General features: G+C 42.1%; 4 protein-coding genes across 7 annotated transcripts in view; 2 read left to right on the top strand and 2 right to left on the bottom strand.

Moving 5' to 3' along the window:
* The window catches only part of eme2 (essential meiotic structure-specific endonuclease subunit 2), a 6,573-nt gene extending 1,497 nt beyond the window's left edge, over nt 1-5,076 (top strand). The window contains exons 2-8 of one of the 4 annotated variants that reach the window (XM_032503091.1): nt 629-750; nt 903-986; nt 1,168-1,289; nt 1,441-1,504; nt 1,708-1,823; nt 1,898-2,087; nt 3,185-5,076. In XM_032503091.1, coding sequence (XP_032358982.1) covers nt 629-750; nt 903-986; nt 1,168-1,289; nt 1,441-1,504; nt 1,708-1,823; nt 1,898-2,087; nt 3,185-3,340 — 854 coding nt within the window. In that variant the 3' untranslated portion in view covers nt 3,341-5,076. Of the gene's footprint in view, nt 1-628; nt 751-899; nt 987-1,167; nt 1,290-1,440; nt 1,505-1,707; nt 1,824-1,897; nt 2,099-3,184 lie in introns of all 4 variants that reach the window. The other 3 variants (XM_032503092.1, XM_032503090.1, XM_032503093.1) reach the window with 3 other exon arrangements.
* spsb3b (splA/ryanodine receptor domain and SOCS box containing 3b) lies at nt 3,668-9,730 on the bottom strand. Its single transcript, XM_032503089.1, has 7 exons — nt 9,328-9,730; nt 7,560-7,695; nt 6,376-6,556; nt 5,931-6,118; nt 5,650-5,752; nt 5,179-5,304; nt 3,668-4,818 (listed from the first exon to the last, which is right to left on the bottom strand). Exons 1-7 carry the CDS (start codon nt 9,366-9,368, stop codon nt 4,286-4,288), a joined length of 1,308 nt encoding a protein of 435 aa, XP_032358980.1. The 5' UTR covers nt 9,369-9,730; the 3' UTR covers nt 3,668-4,285.
* An 89-nt stretch (nt 9,731-9,819) lies between these two features.
* On the top strand, nt 9,820-13,957 carry nubp2 (nucleotide binding protein 2 (MinD homolog, E. coli)). Its single transcript, XM_032503094.1, has 7 exons — nt 9,820-9,928; nt 10,450-10,565; nt 10,879-11,077; nt 11,318-11,472; nt 11,773-11,883; nt 12,035-12,104; nt 12,523-13,957. The coding sequence occupies exons 1-7, from the start codon at nt 9,913-9,915 to the stop codon at nt 12,660-12,662; spliced, it is 807 nt and encodes a 268-aa protein (XP_032358985.1). The 5' UTR covers nt 9,820-9,912; the 3' UTR covers nt 12,663-13,957.
* On the bottom strand, nt 13,424-21,738 carry atp6v0cb (ATPase H+ transporting V0 subunit cb). Its single transcript, XM_032503095.1, has 3 exons — nt 21,452-21,738; nt 14,880-15,063; nt 13,424-14,427 (listed from the first exon to the last, which is right to left on the bottom strand). Exons 1-3 carry the CDS (start codon nt 21,522-21,524, stop codon nt 14,223-14,225), a joined length of 462 nt encoding a protein of 153 aa, XP_032358986.1. The 5' UTR covers nt 21,525-21,738; the 3' UTR covers nt 13,424-14,222.

Raw genomic sequence — 21,738 nt, 5'->3', positions numbered from 1 at the left:
GTGCTTCATTATTGGGGTTCCTGGTGTTATTTTTGTATCCCAATTAAGTGCATTTAGTTTTTAGTTTAGAGCCTTAGTTTTGGAGGACTTCTGTGAGATTTCTATTTAAATAAAACATATATACAAACCTACTGGCTAATAAATCAATAAAAACTTTAGGTAATGGCTAATATTGCATGCATGCCAATTTGAATTTACAAGTTTTAAAGGTGCTCTTTGGAGGCTTTTATATAGACCTTAGTGGTTCCCTGACACCATATCTGAAGTCTCTTTCCCAAAATTCATCCACAAGAGGCTTTGTGGCTTTGACCAACTTTGCTCATTTGAAAGCCACAATGTCTCTCTCACGGGTCGGCCAAATTCTCTGGGCGGGCAGAGCAGAGAAAGGCCCAGCTGAGCTTTTATTTTCTCAAAGGCAGAGCAGGATACCTATGGGTCGGTTTACAACTATTGCCATTTCTAGCCACTGGGGGACCATAGGCAGGCTGGGGGAACGCATAATAATGTTAAAAACCCTCCTAAAGGGAAATTAATGTCTGTGTCAACCGGGTTATGACTTCCATTAAGAGGACGATAGGCTAAAAGGCTGCATATGCATACATCTGCAAGACTGTGTGCTTTTCTCCAGCTCTTCTGCAACAGGATGGCTCAGACATCTTGCTGGACACCCTGACTACATTTGAGTGGCGGTATAGCATTGAGAGCCAGCAGCTCCCACACAGCATCACCTGGACCAGAGACTTGCCTCAGGTAGGCACCTCACACCTCTTCTAACATAGTAATTGTAAACTTTTGAATTGATTGTGATATTTCGGGCTGCATTCATTTGCTGTATTTCTACTTACATAGTCTTACGTTTTCTACTTTCTCCAGTAGGATCATTGCTGTTTTGTCTTTAGCAGGGAGCTGGCTCGGTGGAGGAGGAGCAAGTGGTTCTGGTGCTGGGTCTGACGGACTTCATGGACATGGTGATCTCTGTGAAGAAAGTAAACAACCTTGAAAGTTTTAATATATTAACGTTTGATGGCAGTCTACACGATGGACTCTTTGGAGACTTTGTTGTTGTGATTGTGACCTCACAAAGTCCTCAGGCTTTGTTGCATGTTTTCAGTAGTGTCCTTGCTGCACCCTGGTGCCCTCCTCCATGTTATTTTGTTCCCACTGCAGATGCTGGACAGTGAAGGGGAGGAGACAAGGATGGGGTCTTTCCTCAGTCCAATTTTGGAGTGCCTCAACCGAGAAGCCAAGAAGGTCACGCTCTTAGTGTCAGACTCTCAGACAGATAACAGGTTAGTGTATGTGTTTGTAAATGTGGCTGCTGATGGACAAAGAACTCTTTCTTTCTTATTTATTCTACTGAATTCATATTTGGTGAGATGACACTCTTTGTTGGCTTTCATGTGCGCACTCTGATCTGATTTTGGGTTTACTTACCAACAGGACCGACTCTTATGGGCATTCACTGCAATCCAAATTGGGGATGGAGAACTTGGTTGTGGAGGAGGTCAGTTTACTTTGAATCTGAGACTTCTTTCCTTCATGCTCTTTTTGTAGATGTTTTGCCACTTAATTGTATGTTTTAGAAGGGAACCGATTGCTAAACACTGTACATATAGTACTCATCATACACGTTCCCGTTCATGATGAGTTTTGAATAAAGTACAGAAGATGAGGGGTTTCTTTGGTACTGTCTGTATTTCTCTCCAGGTTCTTGTGTATCTGCAGCTCTACAAGAATATCTCACTGGTCTTCCTAGAGGGCTGGCAGGAGGTCACTAACTACGTGTGTGCCGTCACCAAGGCCTTATCAAAACACCCTTTTAAGTACGCAGCCGCTCCAGTCATTGTCACATTAATGGACAAGGAAAATGTATCTCACTTATAATATGTCCTTCCAGACTGCTGACGGAGCAGGCAGAGCTGCCCTTCTGTGTGGACGGTTCATGGGCCAGCGGGGTTCGGGTGGAGAAGGACGGCTCGGGGCTGATTCAGGTCTGGAGCAGGCAGATTCAGCAGCTGAACAGAGTGAGCCCGGCTGTGGCCTCTACTGTGATTGCTGCCTACCCGTCTCCTCAGCTGCTGCTGCAGGTACACCCGAGGTGCGCTTCAGTATGGTCTGGTAGAGCTCAGTGCATAGAGGATGGTGCCACCACTAGCAGGGTTGTGACCTGGATTCCCAATGTGAGTCAACTGAGGCATTTTGGATAAATCACGGGAACTACGTTGCTTTTTATTACTTTTACGAGGTATACAAATCAACCTTGACAATATACAGTATATATGACATTAGTGGTCCTACATAAAAAGTGAGAGTTTGATGTCTTCTACTATTGTAAAGCAGGTTTAGGTGCTATATAAAGACTGTGAGTATAGAAAACACTCAACTCACAGAGAAATGCACACAGCCCGAATTCAGACACAGTGCTTTTAAACAAGCTGTCAGGACTTCCATGGTTGTGGTGTCAGAACTATACTATATATTTGATTAGAAAGTGCCTCTACAGTACTGTTACAGTCATCCCTTGCTGCAATGATGGTGCAGAGATGTGGAAGACACAAAAAACGCTGACCAATCAGCAAAGACTAGGCTTTTTTGGGAGAGGGGCTTAAAGAGACAGGCGCTAAATGGAGCGTTTCAGACAGAGGGTGAATACAGCTATATTCAGACAGACATTATGAGAACAATAATGTGTTTTTTGAATAATAAAGCGTGTGCACATGTTCTAGTAGAGACCCAAAATACAATTATGAACCTGAAAATGAGCCTGACATGGGACCTTTAACTGGTGGGTTTTTGAGAGGATTTAAAGCTTTAGTGGGTAACCTTTTGATATCAATGAGCATCCGTTAAATTCAAACCATTGCCAAATGAGTTGCTACAAAGCTAATTAAGACTCCACACAACTCTCTCTGTATTTCTCAGTATGGCTATGTTCTGTAGATAAGTGGCATCAGGTTTAATCCTCCGTGTCCTCCTTGGCTATAAGCAACTGCATGGAGGAGCGGGGGGGGCGGTGCACAATCAAGGAAGGCTTGTATCATGTGGATGCGCTGTAGCTTTAAACCCACGAAGTTAAAGAATAGTATTAAAATAATATGTGTTAATAGATAAAACACACAATGTGTCCAAGACATAAAATATTGCCCCATTTTTGTGCCCTATAACCTTTTTCTTTTTTTTTTAGGCATACCAGAGTTTAGCATCAGAGGAGGACAGAAAGGGTCTGCTGGCTGCTCTTTTGGTGAAAAGTGGAGGTAAAGAGAGACGTATAGGACCGGAGATATCAGCCAGAGTTTACCGCTGCTTCACAGCCCAGAACCCCGAGCTGGTCCTGGACTGACCTGTCCACTTGAGAACCAGACGGACAGACGTCAGCGAGGATTAATCTGGTCTCTATGACACTTAGTCACCACTTGGTGTCTAATGTGTGAATGGTGATGTTTACAAACTAAAATATGCCTTAGATATCATGTCGACCTTCCAGTAAAGCACTGGAAACAGATTTGAAGAATATAATATATTTAGTAAACTAAGGAATTATTTGATGTGTATTATTTTATTCTGTGAATGTATCAATGCAAGTTGTATTGTCGAAGGGACCTCTGTGAACTATGTGATATTTTTTGGTTTATGTGTGAAAAAGCTTATAAAAAATGAGCTGCAGCAGAACTTTTCACTTTTATTTTAGAGAATTTCCTTATTAAGAAAGTTAACAAACTGTAAATAGAAAAACAAATCCTAATGTGAGCAAGAACACCATGACCGTTGATAGTCAAGTTGATATTCAAGCCAAAGGCTGATTACAAAATACATTTACAAAACGTCTTTTCCACAGTATCAAAAAAGCAACTCCTCTCCCCCTGGAGTTTGTCCCTGAGAATAACAAGTGTACACTTTCACAAGATTTCCAGTGTGTTTTTTTTGTCAAAGTCTAATCTGGCAAACATTATATCTTCCAAACAGTGACTGGCATATTATTATTATTATTATTATTATTATCAACCCCATGATAGCAATTGGCTAAAATGCAAATAAATGACCCAAATGTCACTGTACAATCTCAACTTCATTAAATGTCTCATACACTACACACTCACTCCCTTCTCCCCACTCATTGACAAAGTTGTTTGAATGTCACAAACTTGCTAAATCAAAAACAAGAAACAATCCATGCCAAATTGGCTAAAAGAGGAGATTGCTCTTCTTGATTTCCAACAGGAAATGTCGATGGCAATGGTAGAATATCTTTGTGCCAAACACTTACAAATACCTTTTCGCTACTAGGTTATGTCCAGCGGCTTCTTTTGCATTGGTAATCCTCCGGCTCAGAGCAGCAGCTGTCGTAGTCGCTGCTGGGAGGAGTTGGAGGGCTGTGGCAAGTGCAGGGTTGAGTTTGAGGTGACATGTGACAGGGGCACTGGTATGGGACTGTGTCGAGAAACGGGCTGGTGCAGGGGCTCGGGGAGGCGCAGGCACTCAGGGTGGAGGCTGGGCTCGGGATGGGGCTGGAAGGCAGGCTCATCCCCTCGTAGAAATCCTCAAGCGAGTCCTCGTGTTGCTCCGAGGCTTCGGGGCTGCTGCTGAGGGTGAAGACCCAGCCCAGCTGTAAGTGCAGGAGGGTGCGCAGGCCAGGGGGCAGCTCTATAGCATTTAGTACATCGGGGCAGCAGGGCAACATTTGGCGGAGCTGGGCACAGCAAAGGTACTGCAGGGAGGTGGGCGTATAGCAGGCACGGATAACCTTCATACTGCTTTTAGCTGCTGTGGAGCACACCATGGGGTAGAACTTCTTGTTCTGCAGCCTAGTGGCAGCAACGCCTGTTGTAGCAGGAGAGAAACGGCATCAGAGGTGAAGGGATTTCGGATAAAAGCCCAGTTCACACCAAAGATTTGCGATAAGAGGAGTTGAAAGTTGCAACGTGCCAACGTTCTAAAACCTTCCAATGGCAACTTGACAAGCTGAGTCGCAGGCAACGCAATCATCAGCCTGCCTGAGTCAGGCCGAGACGGGCCAGTTCAGACCGCTGCAACTTTTCCCAATAAAAGTCTAAAACCGTTTTGTCTAGTGGCAAATCTTTGTTTTGAACTGAGCTTTAGAGCCACTTGGCAGTTATAACTAAAATGCTGTTTTCTTGTGTTTTATGCACTGTAGCTAAGAAGACCTGCTTGTACACGCACCTAAACAGTGTCGATTCTTGTAGAAGGTCAGGGTACCGTGCCAGGTGTCCAGGTGCACTCCTATGATGGAGCCCTGGCCAAACCGGGAGGAAAACTTCACTTTGTCCCCTTTGTGCTGGAGGACACCTTTTGAATAGATAAAAACCAGTTTAGGAGTCCCCACTAACAAGGGGACATGTCTTTTTGGTAGAACTGCTTCAACAACATCCGAAATGTGACAAAACTCTCACCTGGACACTGCTTTGAAATACTCAAGTTAAGTACAAGCACCTCAAAATTGTACTTAAGCATAGTACATAAATACCAGTCTACCACACTGATGTATGGTGAGCATCTGGCGCCTAAGGCTGCTGTGCATCACCCAGGTGAGTGCTACACATTGGTGATGGTAGAGAGTAGTCCCCCCCACCCATCTCAGATCACTCTGGTAATTCATGGTATATATTAATCCCAGTATTCTGACCCTCTGACCTGTGTAAGAGAGCCCCCAGCTGTCCTCATCGTGTCCCAGAAGGCTGCCAAAGCTGAATTTGAACTTTTCCAAGTCCAACTCTGAAGTTCCAATTCCCACCATCTACACCGACAACACATTAAAAAAAACACAAAAAAAAAAACATGATCAAAACAGGAAAAGTAGTTAGTATATAGATGATAGTTTGCAGTGATCCTCAACATCCAAACAGATTTAGAAACATCTTCAGGCCACTGCTAACTAATATAACGTCAGTATTTGTTAAGGGACTGCTACCCACCATATCGGTTCCATAGACAGGAGAGGTCATCTTGACTTCCCAGAAGTGTTGGCCGTCTGAGAGCTCCTTGGTGCCGCGGATGGCAGCTGTGCCGCAGCTGTAGTCTGAGTGAAAACTCACCTTCCTTTTGTTGCAGCTGAGGAAGGCTCCGGAAGACATGTAGTGCTCGTCCCACTCCCAGTCAAAACCTGGGAACACAAACACATGAATGTAGCTGGATAGTTACGATTTCATACTTTGAAATAGCTGAACAACTCTTGAATAATTGAAATATGAGGTTTTGTACTCACAAAAGCCAATTAGAGAATGTGTAATATACTTTCATATTACCGTGAAAGCCTTGTGATGCTCTGGCCAGCTTCAACACTACACTTGTGCCAATTTACACAGTGTACACTGCTGTGCTTGTATGGTGTATCACTGTATTCATCAGCTTTTTACTCACCCTCATCCTCCTCCCCACAGAGGCAGTCACTGGTGACACAGAAGCCCAGGCCAAGCTCTTTCTGTCGGTCACACTGGCAGAAAGACTCCCCTATCACCGGTACTGTGCTGGGCAGGGCCACCGCCTCAGATACGGCCTGAGAACTCTCTAGGTAATCCACCTCAGACTCCACGCCGCTGATCTGGTTGACACAAATGGCATCTTGTAAGTTCGTAGACGTGGCCATGGTCCAAGGAGGTTGGCTTGAAAGCCAGGAAGGGTATTTACTCCAGTGGAGAGAACCTGAGAATTGTATTCAATGTTTTCTACTTTCCACTGAAAGCCCTGATGCCCTTTTTGTAAAGACAAACTTGTTGGAAGCGGTAAGAAAGAGCAATTTGAAAGAGCCTGAGTGGAAAAATCACAGTCTTGCTATCTTGCACTTGACAATCCAAAGAGCCAAATGAGAGTCCTAATTCAAAAACTCAAACAAGTCTTTTCCCTTATAAGAGGTTCAGGGTACCTATTGGTTACAGAAGTCATGTGTACCAGTAAGTAAAATTAGACCCCTTCCAAAAATACTGAGCCTCCTATCCTTACCTTTGGAGACCATGTCTTACACACAGCCATTTCATATAGGGGACAGTCCCAGTGGAAAACTACTAGTACTCGGGTAGAAATATTATCTGTCGCACCCAAGGGTGTAGTGCTGCAGGAGCACATCGGAATGGTGCTCCATCACCTTTTTTTTTCTTCAAGTGAGGAAATAAAATATTCTTAGTTTGCATAATTGGTTGAAATTCATATTTTTTTAAGTGCTTGAAGATCCAATTTTTACTACAGCTTATGTCATGCAAGAAAGACAATACAAACAAATGGAAAAGTCAAAGTTGCCATATTGACATGTCCTTGCTGCCTGCGATGTAGATATACTTTCTTGTTGCGATCCGAGTGCAATTCTTGGCAGGGATGCAAAACTCAGCACAACACCGGTGCTCAACACAAATAGCAGAACACCACTGGTTACACTATACCTGTTCTGATGTCAAAAACCTTTTTTATCCTCTAACATCAAACAGTGATGCTTGTTAGAGTCTCTTTGTCCAGTAATACAACAAAAAAACAACTCATCTATATTTTCCTTTAAAATTCAACACTTTGGTCCACTTTTCTTTTGTTCCACCCCAGAAACCTTGAAGTCTCACCTGTGTCGTCGTCTGGCCTTCCCATTCCTCCCTGTCCCTCGTCTGGATCACTGCCATGACATCGGTCTCTTGCCGTGTTTCGCTCCAGGCCAAATGCCGAGCCCGGCAGTTCCTGCCTCTTCTCAGCATGGCGGCTCTGTGGACAGCAGACCCAACACTTGTACAACCAGCTGGCATGTGCACAGTGGGCCGTGTTTCCTGTATTTTTATTTACTGTATTTAAGTCAAGTAAGGTCGTGTTGAACTCCTTGTTCACAGTTTATTTGTTTGTTTTTTTATGGGCACATACGTGTTCATATCTACTTACACATTTCCAAAACCTAACAGGAAGCGAGACAGTAATAACGGCCTGTTTCAGATGAAAGAGGGCTTTCTGGGAATTAAAAACATACCAATTCAGCTGAATAGGAGTTTAACTGAAAAATGAGGTCTCAAATTAATTATCAAATATCCATATAAACCAATGAGTATATCGTCTTAAGTTGGTTGCATTGTTTCAAAATGTGAAGATGGTAGCTTCTGTGGTTTGACTAATAAATTGCAGAATGGAATGAGTTTTTTCTTGTATTTCCAACTCAGCTTGTTTCTCCAAAGTCTCACAAACCAGTTGGACAACTGCAGTGAGGCCAGTTGGTAATTTTAAAGGGCAAACATTTGCTCTGGGCTTTTCTCAGTTCAACACAAAGACTGTATACAACAGGTTCAACAGTGTGTGTTCACTAACCTTTTTCTCTAAGAGAAATGACCATGTGTGAGATAGCTACCACTTTTGAGGAACCTTTAGGGGAAATTTGGGTCAAAGTTTGATCTATTGTCAAAAAGGGAACAATTAAAGTATGAATAACAATAATAAGAAACATGGAAACAATCAAAGAAGTAGATGCAATTCCAAGGACCCAAGCACTATTGGCATTCTGCCAGTTTGTATTCATGCAGTGTGTAATGATACAAGCATAACTCTTAGTTAGATATTTTTTTGGTAGCATCACCCTTCATGGGTCCAAATGCATTGAACAATAACAGAACTGCTTATATGTTTGCTTTTAAAAGACATCTAATCTATGTTGAACTGTTTTCCACATTCACAGCCAATAATAAAAACCATCAAGTTTTAACTTAATCATTTGTATTAGTACACAACTATTATTTTACTCTGTTTTACAAGTATAATAGAGATGTTTAATATCATGATAACATATAGTGTACACTTCCAACATTAACAAGAGACAACCTATTTACTAAACGCTGTACCTAAACCTGATAGCATCTCTTGGTTTAGGCCACCACTGAACACAGCAGCTGATGACTGCTTTGCAAGCAGGTGCAGGAGATAACTGCCAATAATTTAGATTAGTTAGACTGCAGCTAGTCTCACTTTAATTGGGCCTTACCCTACATACAGTAAATGCATCATCTGGGCAGCCCAGTCAAGACAAGCTACAGTACCTATTCAGCCATATTCTGCCTGGCAGTGGGACAGTGACAGTGACGACTGACTGCAGGTTTCAAACATTCACTGACAGCACACCACTGTCCATGTCCTGCCCAGACTTTCTATTCAAATACACCAGACGCTCATTTCGTCCACCTCAGAAAGCCTGTTTACTAAAAGCATGCATGTTTAAATCTCAGCACATATACTGCATGTAGACGATATTCAGTAAAACTACAGCCGACGTTTTGCTGTGTTGCTGCATCTTTATCTTAACTAAGTTAGTAAACTCAGTGAACCACAGTATCTCCATTTTAACAGCAATTAAGCTCTTACCTTACAGTAGTCGTCCTGTACACGGTCTTGCAGTGGCTCATTTGAATGCCAGCCTGCTTCTACAGGACGTCAGTAGGTCCGACCTTGTGACAGGTGCAGTTTACACTCTGTCCCACTTCGTAGCAAGCTAGACGTAAACATTACTTGTCCACGCCCTTATCGTGTGCCGATTGGATAAGAGACTCGAGTGGGGGAGGAGTTATGTATTTTTAGTTACCTTTACCCAGAGTCGTTTCCTACCTATCTATGCATAGTAACAACTGTGGCCTTTGTGGAAATTATAGTATAAGGCGTGGTCTACTTACTTGATAAAATAATGAGCCCATTATGTACTTAAAATCACACGTCTTAGTTAAAAGTCGAAGACATGTAAAACGGTTCACTAAACACAATAATCCCGTTTTACAATAGATTGGTTAGTTGTGTGATTGAATGCACCACGGTGGGCAGCGGCATATAATTGGTGGCGTTGGAAAAGAGGCGGGACTTAAATGTAACATGCGCGGTGTGATTGGCTAGGTGGCGCATGACGATGTACGGAAGTAATTAAGCTCTCTGCCGTGTGTGCACGCGTCAATTCAAAATATGGAACAAAATAATGGTAAGTCTAGTTACCGGGGGTCAACAAAGTCCAATAAGAGGCTACGTTCCCATTTTGAGTTCTCGCATCAGTAACGTTACACGAACTGTATCGTCGTTGTTTAGAGATGGCTCCTGACAGAAACTACAGAGTTTTTGTTAATTCAATTTATAGTTTAACTGGCTCCTTGGCTGGCTAGCGGAAGCTAAGTGGAAATCAGCTTAAGTTTTAACGTTACTTATTGCTTAAGCTTTCGGCCTCAGCGCTGAGGTTTTTATACCCTCGGGTAGTGTAACATGCCATTACATAGACAATAATGTTAAACAATGTTACGAAGGCACTCGGCACACATCGTAATGTTAAACGTGTGAGCTCGGCTGATCAAACGTGCCCGCCTTCACTAACTGCGACATTACTCTCTGATCCTAGGTTCGGATTGCCTTGACAGTTCAAATGACATAGTCTCGCGACATAAACGGCCTTACAAAACTCTACAAATGAAGTGCTGAACTAAACTGTTTTCTTCCTCCTTTTCATATGAGACGGGAACTTGGCCCAGGTCCGGCATGTTGTGTTGGTCCTGTCGGGGAAGGGTGGTGTGGGCAAGAGCACCATCACCACCGAGTTGGCACTGGCGCTCAGGCACGCGGGCAAAAAGGTGAGTTCAATGACCGGCTGCGTGTATGGGCTGCAGAACACACAGCGTCAGTATATGCTGACATGCTGTTCTTCTATTTAAAACACACGAGGACCAATTAAAGAGACGTGGTGGCGGTTCATGTACAAAAACATTACTAAATATAATGTATGAAATAGTCCATATGTTGCTTATCAATAAGCGATTGCAATCAAAAAGTCTTACTTTTAGTATTTATCAGTTTTCTTTCTGTACACAATATCTTACTTGTGTTCTTACAAATGTTGAGGCAGCACTAAGTAAAGTGACTAATTAATCAAACTGTGTTCATCAGGTTGGAATCCTGGACGTTGACCTGTGTGGGCCTAGCATCCCCCGCATGCTGAGTATGGGCCGGACTGACGTGCACCAGTGTGACTCAGGATGGGTGCCGGTCTACACTGATGCTGAGAAGAGCCTGGCGCTTATGTCCATCGGTTTTCTGCTTGAGGACCCAGATGAAGCAGTGGTGTGGAGGGGGCCAAAGAAAACGGGTAAGCTGTTCTGCAGTTGTACTTGTCTGTGACACTATTTAATAGACCTGTTGTGGGCACAGCACTTATTTTCGGGGTCCGTACCAGCATAATTTAACATGATTGTTTTGTGTTTTTTGAAGGAATTACACACTAATAAAATATAATTTGTATTCTGGTTGTCTCAACTTAAACCAGTGAACTTGAACTCCCTTTCTTCTGCCCAATATCTTCTCCGTCTCTGAATGTCCTGTCCCACAGCTATGATTGCCCAGTTTGTGTCGGATGTAGCATGGGGAGAGCTGGATGTGCTGCTGGTGGACACACCGCCAGGGACTTCTGACGAGCATTTGGCGGTACTGGAGAACCTTAAAAAACACAAAGTGGATGGAGCCGTTTTGGTCACCACCCCTCAGGTACCCACTAGTCCAGAGAGACCTTACAGTCAAAAAAGGGGCAGCAGGACAATCTTACACCAACAAATAAGCTTACAAATTTAGCTTTGACTGTTGACCTTTTTCAGTGATATACAGTAAGTATATGGTCCTGCATGTGTGTTTTCAAGTAAGGTTAAAAAAGGAAATCAACCAGAGCAGTTAGCTCCTTTTACTGTACCACAGATATGTACAATAGTGTAGACTGTACCCTAACAAGAAACCTCTCTAAGTTGCATGACATCCTTTGACAGTTGTTACTGGTCTTGTATCTGCCAACAGGCAGTATCCACGGGGGATGTGAGGAGAGAGATCACCTTCTGTAAGAAGACAGGTGTACGGATCCTGGGCATCATCGAGAACATGAGTGGATTCGTTTGTCCACACTGCTCAGTATGTAAACTGTTCATACAACTGAGATTGTTGTTACAGTAATGTGCATCCAAGTATGGAACACTATAAATGATATAAAGGTCATCTGCAAATCAATCGCTGTAGTGCTGTCAAAGTTCAAAATATCCATTAACACATTCTTTCTTTTCAGGAGTGCAGCAATATATTCTCAAAAGGTGGGGGTGAAGAATTAGCCAAGCTGACTGGATCAGTGTTCCTAGGTGAGCTCAATGGGATTGAAGCACGTGTAGTGTTAGCTTCCAGCCACAAGGTGTCACTACACACTGACTGACCCACCATTCATGATTTAGGAGGCATTTTGCATCACTGTCATGCTGCTAAAATGGTCGATCCAGATGTCAGTGCAGCAGCAGGTTTAAAATACTTTAGTGAATGCATGATGCATTCTTATCGATCAAATTAGTACATCATTAAAGGGTTTCCCTCAGCTGTTAACCGCTTTGTGTGAAGATCAATCTGAGTAATGATAGATTTTCATTAATCAGGCTGTCACTTGCGTGTTATTTTCAGCCGTCACATTGCTGGGAATCCATTTTTAGCAGTGCTGTGAAACTACAGTATTGCTCTTCACTGGTTAAGGTAAGATTAGTAATCAATGTCTATTCTATTCCGTTTCAGGTTGTGTGCCCTTGGATCCTCTGCTCAGCACATGTATAGAGGAGGGCAAAGACTTCATTAAGTCATTTCCCGACAGCGCCACCTTCAGTGCCATCAGCAGCATTTCTCAGACTCTGCTCGACAGCCTCCAAGCAGCTTGAGCCATATTGAACTGTATTTTACTAACCCACTCTTAGCACATAGGCTCTGTAAAAAGTAATGTTTAACACAGTCATTGTGCAGATGTAATTATTTCTATGCTGCATTTGTCCTGTACAGTAAAAACTATTTGTCTGCAGTTATCTTTTAGTGCTGCAGTTGTAATTCTTGAGTTGTTAACCACAGTGTAAAGATTACCAGCTCTCACCTCAGTGAAGACATGAATCCTGTAACATCATTTTGTAACAAAAAAAAAAAGCCAAGTCATGCTGTCAATATAAGACTTGCGTGTCACAGTAAAATAAACGGTACTGTGTTTGGAAGCCAGTCAAATCTAAGTTGGAATCTTCTTTAATTCGATTGTGACAGACATGTCGAGACATCAGGATAACTTCAGTATCAGTGGTAATACAGGATTGGAGATTGGCGCTTTAGTTAATGCGTCAGCAGCAGTTCCATTTTCAGAAAACAACCCCCAGATCAAATAGGACCAGTCCTTGTATGAAACTAGGCCAAACACTAATCTCACTGGATTCCTGCTGCATGCTACAAACCATAGCAAACAAGTCTTCTTGATTTTTTAAAAAATATTTTGAGGACCTATGGCATGACATTTTGATCTGGTTTAAATCTTCTGAAACTAGCCTGCTCTTCAGCTTCATATCCAACAGCAACAAAACACTGAAACCCATGCAGGACCTAAATGACTGGAATGTGGAAGTACAGCCACAGATGGGAGGGGGTGAAGAAGATGGAGATGAAATTTGGAAATTACACTTGTGAGACCCAATACGGGGCACACACACACCTTTAATGCAAACAACAGTACTACAGGAAAAACACTGAAGTTTGAGAATGTTTGCTTAATGATTAGAATACAGCTACACACAAAACTCCCACTTCACCAGCAACATACTAAAGGCAATCTTACTTTTAAACCAAGAATTACATCCAGAGGAATTCCAACCACTTATCACAATTAACCCACAGTGCATCAACTCAATCTATGTAGATATATATATATCTGTATGTATGTATAATATAACCTGGGGAATTAAAGACTTTTGCTGCATTAAACAATTCAATGAACAATTTTCTTATAAATAAAATCAGTTGAAAAAAATCGTAAGTCCATATACATATCTCTTTACAAATAGATCCTCAAGATTAATGCAGAAATTGTGTCAACTCCCAAGTCGATATAGGAGGAGAAAAAGCTGTGCGGCCCTTTGGTCAGCTCTCTAAGACCGGAGGCCAAGCTGCCTCAGCTGGCCTCAAGGCCTGAAATAAGTGGAGGGAAAAAAAAGGAGTCTGCATCATACAATTTTGGAACACACACACACACATACACACGCACAAGACAGACAAAATCACTACATTGCGCATTTACAAGTTGACTATCAAATTGGGACAACTGTACACATTGTTGAGATAAGACCATATTTATGGAGCCATTTTTAATTCATTTTTTCCCCCGCCTCCTTTCATCTTGAGTGGCAGACATTTTTACACTTTTTCTCCAGCAGCAACATAAAGGACAGATCTTGAAGATGCTTGGGTGTTTATTTCGTGGAGAGAATGAGGGCAACAATAAGCCCGTAGAGACCCAGGACCTCAGCGAAAATCAAGATGAGGATCATGCCCACAAAAAGCCTCGGCTGTTGAGCTGTGCCCCTCACGCCTGCGTCGCCCACAATGCCAATAGCGAAGCCTGCTGCCAGCCCACTGAGGCCCACGCTCAGCCCAGCTCCCAGATGGAGGAAACTCCTAAACACACACACACACACACACACACACACACACACACACACGTGGTGTTAGCACAAGGGATCCGGGTTAACAATTTAAGCAATTGAGAACATTTTTACTAAACATGCCAAAGTCAGAACATCTTTTATATTCATGCAACTGATCAGTCAGCTGCCTACAGCTTTTCATCCAACCAAATCTACTATTGTTTCTGCTCAATTTACTGTTCCTAACTTGCAAGATTTTAAACTGATCCAACAACACAGATGACCTTTGCTTGCAGGATAAAATTCATTGTTTTTGTCCTTTCAGGAGATTTACAATAAAAGAAAAAAAGAACAGCAGTTTTTGTTATGGCTTATGCTGAGACTGACAAGTGACAGGGCTAGATCTACTCATGGTTGTCTCAAACTTGTTGAGAAATGCAATAAAAAGAAAGGTAGACAATAAATGTGATCCACTGAACTCACTTGTAGAGGGTGACCTTCTCTGAGATGTTGTTGGCAATCAGCACTGCTACTACCAGGCCGTAGATGGCTATGATACCCGCCATGACCACTGGGATGATGGACTTCATGATGAGCTCCGGCCTCATCACGGACATGGCGGCTATCCCTGTGCCGCTCTTGGCTGTGCCATAGGCTGCTCCCAAGGCTGGTAGGGAAGAGAGAGAGAAGATAACTCCATTAAGTAAACTACACGTACACGCCATACAATGTACTACAATAGCCTAGCTAGTAGATATGACATGCTGGCAGAAAGCAGAAGTCTCAGCTAAATAATGAAGCAGAAGTGAAATAAGACACGGAACAACAATATGTTAGTTTTGGTTCCCCTTAAAATTCCAACATGGCTCCATCTGGGGAATTATTCCTTGTGTTAAAAAGGGAAATAACCAACCCGTTCTTTTCTACTGATGCAGATACTATGCGACCAAAAATCACCCTAATCACTTGTGTCTCATCTTTTCAAAGAGCTTCAGCCCTTGTAATTTCAGAATAGCCACAGCAGAGTTGTAAATCACTCTAAATGAAAAGACCTGATTAGGCTTAAGCACACGGGGAACTGCTGACATCAGAAGAGAAGCAAGGGGGGGGGGGGGGGGGGGGGGGGGGGGGGGGACTCATGCCACATCTGCTTTGTGCGATCTCCAGTCCACACTAGTCTCTGGCTAGCATCACTAATGTGACGGGGAAGGAGAACAAACAGCATCTGAGCTCTGCTCGTCTGCTACGCTGAGACGTGCGACCTACGTCACCCACGGCCAGGTCGAGAGTAGAAGAGAAAATCAATCATCAGCCGGCTCTAAAATTAGAATCCGTATATAACCAAATGTAGAAAAGCTTCCTGGTGAGCAGTAAAGCATTACTTCGAAATATAATACTGTAATATTACTTTCCACAGTAACGAGTAGTGTAAGAGATTACAATTTTAAAAACGGTAATTATATTCCAGTTATTAATCCCAGTAACGCTGCCTTACTGCATTAGCCGTGATTGGTTTTCGTCCCAGGTAGGCGTTCTAATATGATGACGTGACATGTACGCTTGTCATAATTTAGAGTGAGGCAATTCAGGGCAGGTCACGTCTGGAGCCCGATCGATGAAAGACTTTTAAGGCCGATACAATACAAATATTTGGTTATTTAAAAAAAATCAGAAATATTTACCAATGTAAATATTAAAAAGAAAAAAAATCCAGAAACTCGTAACAAAATACAGATTTCCCTAACATCAGTTATTTGTAGTTAGTAAGTTCTTACTAAAATAGTATAATTTGTTTTGCTACAACAGAACAGAAGAACATCAAAAATATATTCAAGTTCTGATGAATAAAAAGTATAAAAATACAAACTTAAGATGTATGAAACTTTGAACAAAAAAAACTAAAGTCTTGCCAACAGGGACGTTATAGAGCGCCATCTGGTGGACAAAACTATACAACGGCAACACTCATAACATGGTTGACGGTCCATTTATTTTATTTTTTAAATATTAATTTATCCGAATCATTTATTGGCCATTATAAATGCCGATACCGATAGATCGGCCATGCTCTGGTCACGTCACCATGGCTACTAGCCAAAACGTTTAACCAATGATGACGGAGAGAGGAATATTTTCAACAGCTTAAAGTATTGTCATTATATAAAAGCTTTGATCATCTAACATGTCACTGTGAGCAGAGTCGTCTCCTTGGTTTTTAGCCATTAATTTGAAAATCGTACTTGAACACAGAGTTTCACATCAGCTGTAGCCATCTATAGGTTCAGTTTGTTTTCCAAGGGAGCCAAAAAAAGACGCCATTGCATATTATGCGTAAAGGCTCCAAAAGTTGTCATTGTCTGAAACGCCCTATTTTAGATAAATTGTTGTGATTGGCCAGCCTCGGGCCAGGCTGGCTGGAAATCCTCGTAAACAGAAAGGCAACCAGATGTATCGACCAGAGCTAATGAAACATGAGCTCGCACATTTGACTGGTTCAGGCTTAAAAAAGATGTACAAACACAATAGATGTACAGAATAGATCCACCAGAGTCCAGAGCACAGCATTGTTATGAATCAAGGACATGCTGGTTTGACAAGATTTCCCCACATCAGAGGTGTGTGCGCGCGTATATGTAAGAACGTGTTAATTTCCTCATCCACAGCAAAAGCGAAAGCTCAGCGATCGCCCTGACCACAGCATGCATCTAATATATTGGTCTATACATGTTGTGGCAGTATCTCCTCTATCCAGCAGCAATAAAACACATATTCACATGCAATTTGTTTATTAATTTATTTCTTATTTTCACAGATTCGCAAGGCAATTTAAAAGTAGTTAGGAAAAATGCATCATCCTTTGATTAATGTGCTGATCTTGTCATACCACTGGTGAACAAACATGGACCCGACAACGTCGTTTACTTGCCTTTTCATAGCCAACGTCCTGATGAGTAAATGTGAAATGTCTCCTAAGATATAATCTTGGAGAGCCTTGTGCATACAGCCCAAGGGGCCCTGCAGTGTTCTCTCGTTTGAGAGTTGAGCTAGCCTGGAGACCGTTCTGGTAACTCAAAGTCTAGCTGTGAGGCTTTTCGGTAAATGGAACTAGAAGCAGACAGGACGCGGGACAATCTTCAAATGTGCACATGGCAGTGAGCCACGGCCCCAACTACTAAGATTGATTTATCCCCAGACGGATGGTATCAATACAAGGTTAAATCACTCCTGCCCCTCATCATAGATTTGTTTTAGTATTACGAGGCACTGTTTTTTTGCTGGTACCAACAAACAGCCGTTCAATGTTAAAACTAAGTAGCAATCCAAATTGTACTTTTCCCAAAGCACACCTTGTAATTTAGCCATGCAAATCTCCTTAAAGCAAGCAATGTCACGCATGTTTAAAGCTAGAAAATGTGCTGTCACATAAAGCAAACATCTCACTATCCGCGAGCTGCCTGTCCCCAGAACACACTGTTAAAAAAAAAAAAAAAAAAAAAAAAAACACAGCCTCTGTAGACAGCCCAGCCCAAAAACAAAATGTGCCCACCTGCACCACGATGCATACACAAACAGGGTTCCAGCATTCCAGCCAATAACCGACAAGAAGGATTTGGGGGTGGGGGTTGGGTAACATCACCTAACATTGCTTAGAGCACCTTTAAGAACAATATTCTGGAAATGCCTAAAACCTCCTTTATCTAGAAGACACTTTTAGCCATTCATTAACAAACAGCGGAATATGTTACTGTCAGAAATGTTATCCTCCAACTCCATTCTTTCTTGGAAAGCTTGGCCTCATTGAGGTGTGACAGGTGAGGGTTGATAGAAAGACCTTAAACATCATCATTCTGTCCTGATAAAAATAGAGTTGATGTGTGGCAGGGTGGATTCTGCAGTGGTGTGGTGGCACAACCTCTGCGTCCTAATCCTAATACCCTCAGAAGCTTAGGTAAAGAGCGAACCCCCCCCTTTCTTTTTTCCCTCTCTGCAGAATATTTGATGAATGGGATGCCCCTGTGACGTTGTGTGATGTCAGAGCAGGAGGTGCCTCCAGCTAGGGATGATATTGCATGCAATACGCCCACGCAACAGACAGCAGGTTGGTTTGCTCTGAATAGTGGATGAATGAGGAAGTACTGGTTTTAAGGAGCGAATGTCAAAATCAGGAAGGTCATAGTTTTATAAAGGTTTTCCTGTCTTGGAAAGCTGTGTGCTGGCTGTAGCGTACACTGCATAAAAACATGAGGCTGCATGCAGAAATTGAGACTTGCCAATCTAATGTATCAGAAGCTGAGGGATGTGTTTATTTTATTTATGCTACGGTCACTAATTACACCTCTTTATTGAAGAGTGTGAGAGAGAGGGAGGATAATGTGAACATGAATTAGAAGGCCAAGAAACTGAAAGTATTAAGTATTAACTACCTTCCTTTGTGAGAAATTACGGGTTACGATGCTATCCTTCGGAGAACATACAGTACATGCCTTAACAAATGCACAGGAAATTGGAAAAGGGAGCCGCTGCAGGGCAAGAGCCGCACGATGTATACAATGTCTGATGGCACCTTGTGAGTGTCACCTGCTCTGAGGCAGACATCACGACAAGACACCATCACCAGACTGCTAAAACAATGCAACACCACCCCAGAAGACGCCTGTTTCAGAAAATGATTCATTCCTGCAAATTAATCTTCTTTCAGGGTATGGATCTTTGAACCCTCTACTTGGACTAGAAAGTTTGATGTGAATCTGGCATTATTCTTAATATTTCATAGACTAAATATTAATGGATCAACCCACCAAAATATGACATATTGCGGCCATAGTCCTACAACTTGTGTATACTAATGTGACCAACATCACAGAAGCACAAGCTACAATTTACTTCTATCAACGACACACTGTAAGATCTTGATGCTGAAATCTGAATCAAGTCTCCCTGTCCGTACCACATCCCTTCTTTGTGCTGGCATGATCCCCTCCCCACCAGCTAATTCCCCAGCTGTCAGTCCTTCACCACCGCAGACTAGTACTACTGCTAGCCTCAGGGTCCACCACCGCCATGCTGCCTTTGCACATCACTACGCAGAGTTATGGCGAGATCAAGGTTGCTTTGGCATCCAGCTGGTCCTCATTTCCTGGTAGGGCTGGACAATATTAAGAAAGTTTTATGATAGGATTTTTTAAAAATATATTATCCATTCTGATGGCTTATTGTGCTGCCAGAGTTTATACTTCAACCAGCAGCTACTAGGTCAGATTTCTGTCAGAAACTTCTGAAATACTCTAGCTCTCCAGCTAAAAATTACTTCTGAGATTTGTCGTTACAAATGAGATTTGTTAATATCATATCAAACATTCCTTTAACTGACTCGGGCTCAGCGATATGAAGAAAAAAAAAAAAAATCAATTATCTCAATATTTTCGACCAAACACCTTGATAACGCAATGATTGTGTCGACTGTTGGCGCTTTCACACAATATTTACACAATGAGATTTTTGATAAATAATCATCAGTAAAGTGGTTTTATGGACTAAGTGGGTAAAGGCAAATAATAGATCAGTAACAACAGTCTGGTGAGTTCAGAAAATGACAACTTTACTGTAATGTAGCCTTTAAAGCCGGAAAAAAGACAACACTTTTCATATCACAAGAATACAGTATCCAATATTTAAGACGCTATCCAGCCTCAATATTATATTCCGGCGGGAAAAAAAGCTCTTTCATATAGATTTTAGTTTAGCCAAAAGGCCTTGAGCTACAGCGGGTCAAGCCCTCTGCAACATGGTCAATTAACAGCTTGTTGATTTCCCATTGGAGCTGCACCCATCCCACCAGCCAGCCTAGTTAGTTTCAAATGTAGGCCTTAGCTGTGACACATCATTGGCATATGATGTAGCTCTAATATTTAGATTAAAAGGGAAGATGAATATTAAACTAGCAAAGGATTAAAACCAAGTATGACCAATACTAAAACAAGCTGGTTTCAAAGTTCACTTTCTGTGTCACTTCACACTTTCTATCCAAAAACACTGACAACAGTGGTGTCAGACCTTTTATAGTTTGTCAAAATTAGCCATTTTCTTTTAACAGGCTCACGCCAACGTGGAGTTAAAAATCGGTAGCCAGATGGCAATTCCCAGTCAGAAGTTTCATCATGTGATTATCATGTGACCATGTGGCATTCCTTTGAGCAATAAGGAAGTTAACCAGCTGATCCTGGTTTCCAATTAGCTATTCGAGTTGTAAGAAAGAGCCATTTTCAGAATAACTTGCATTAAAGTAGATGTGGCCTTACTGACTTGACAGCTGGTAAATTGTTGCCGAATGGCAGTTTACGCAGAACGATGTCAAAGCGATTATTTAATGTCATTGGTTATGGTCTCTACTTTGAAGTTAAATTAAATCATTTCGTGTGAAACTCAGCATTTTTTGCTATTTAACGTGACACCATTAAACCCTGCATGCATTAGTGTTGTGTGACATCTAGCAGAAAGGTGGGATTTAACTTAACCTAGAATCCTTCTACTAAGTGCAGAAAGCTAACAAGCAGCCAACTGTATGAGGGATAAATGGAATGCATGTTGACATCTATATGCATGTCTGTTTTTTCTTAGCAGTTGGCATCATTCACCGTTTTTTTCTTGTTTTACTAGCTAACGTACAAAACCGAACTAAGCTAACGTCAACGCTAACATAATGTAGTCGTCATCAGCTAGCTAGCTAGCTAGCTAGCGAAGTTAACTAGCTAGTCTTGAAGCAGAGAGGTTAACAGCGATAATAGTATTAACTAACTAATACGAACTAAACATTGGCAGGTTAATAAACCAAAGTAAGTCTAAATAAATGACAGCTCAAGATTAGCAATGCGACGTTAACGTTAGCAAGGCTACCGGCTAGCTTTTAGTAAAGCTTCAATAAACGCACCATGGTTGAATTCAAAGCACCCAGTTAGGAATGACACACATGCAAAATGGATTAGCAGGCAACGCACAAAACGACATTGTGTCATTAACAAATAGCTTAAATATAAGAGGTGATCGTGTGATATTACCGCTAAACACCATAGCCGCAGAGGCACCCATCACTGCGAAGAACGGAGAGTATTCAGGAGCTTCGGCCGACATTCTTTCTCACACAATATAAAAATAATCTAAATATACAAAATTAATTAGGAATGTCGACTCTTAAAATCGCACTTCGCGAAACCTAACGAAGGCCACAGGCTTGAAACGAGAAACCGAGTATAGCAGGAACCGTCTCAACACCTAACTAGCAGTGTTAACGGGATAGTCACGACTCTTCTGATAAATACCCGGCGCAGCAGTACAAAATGGCGAA

Source organism: Etheostoma spectabile, chromosome 21 (assembly GCF_008692095.1).
Source record: "Etheostoma spectabile isolate EspeVRDwgs_2016 chromosome 21, UIUC_Espe_1.0, whole genome shotgun sequence".
Lineage (NCBI taxonomy): Eukaryota > Metazoa > Chordata > Actinopteri > Perciformes > Percidae > Etheostoma > Etheostoma spectabile.
The sequence above is the reverse complement of the archived record's forward strand: the minus strand, read 5'-3'. Positions and strand labels throughout refer to the sequence as shown.

What these genes read in the sequence shown, in the direction of transcription:
- spsb3b (XM_032503089.1), bottom strand. Translation starts at nt 9,368, where the DNA reads ATGAGCCACTGCAAGACCGTGTACAGGACGACTACTGTAAG. An exon ending in TACAGGACGACTACTGTAAG is followed by an intron (nt 7,696 to 9,327) that starts GTAAGAGCTTAA and finishes TGCTGTCCACAG; the next exon opens with AGCCGCCATGCTGAGAAGAG. An exon ending in CTGTCTATGGAACCGATATG is followed by an intron (nt 5,753 to 5,930) that starts GTGGGTAGCAGT and finishes TTGTCGGTGTAG; the next exon opens with ATGGTGGGAATTGGAACTTC.
- nubp2 (XM_032503094.1), top strand. An exon ending in GAGGGGGCCAAAGAAAACGG is followed by an intron (nt 11,078 to 11,317) that starts GTAAGCTGTTCT and finishes CCTGTCCCACAG; the next exon opens with CTATGATTGCCCAGTTTGTG. An exon ending in GACTGGATCAGTGTTCCTAG is followed by an intron (nt 12,105 to 12,522) that starts GTGAGCTCAATG and finishes ATTCCGTTTCAG; the next exon opens with GTTGTGTGCCCTTGGATCCT.
- atp6v0cb (XM_032503095.1), bottom strand. Translation starts at nt 21,524, where the DNA reads ATGTCGGCCGAAGCTCCTGAATACTCTCCGTTCTTCGCAGTGATGGGT. An exon ending in TGCGGCTATGGTGTTTAGCG is followed by an intron (nt 15,064 to 21,451) that starts GTAATATCACAC and finishes CTTCCCTACCAG; the next exon opens with CCTTGGGAGCAGCCTATGGC. An exon ending in GAGAAGGTCACCCTCTACAA is followed by an intron (nt 14,428 to 14,879) that starts GTGAGTTCAGTG and finishes GTGTGTGTTTAG; the next exon opens with GAGTTTCCTCCATCTGGGAG.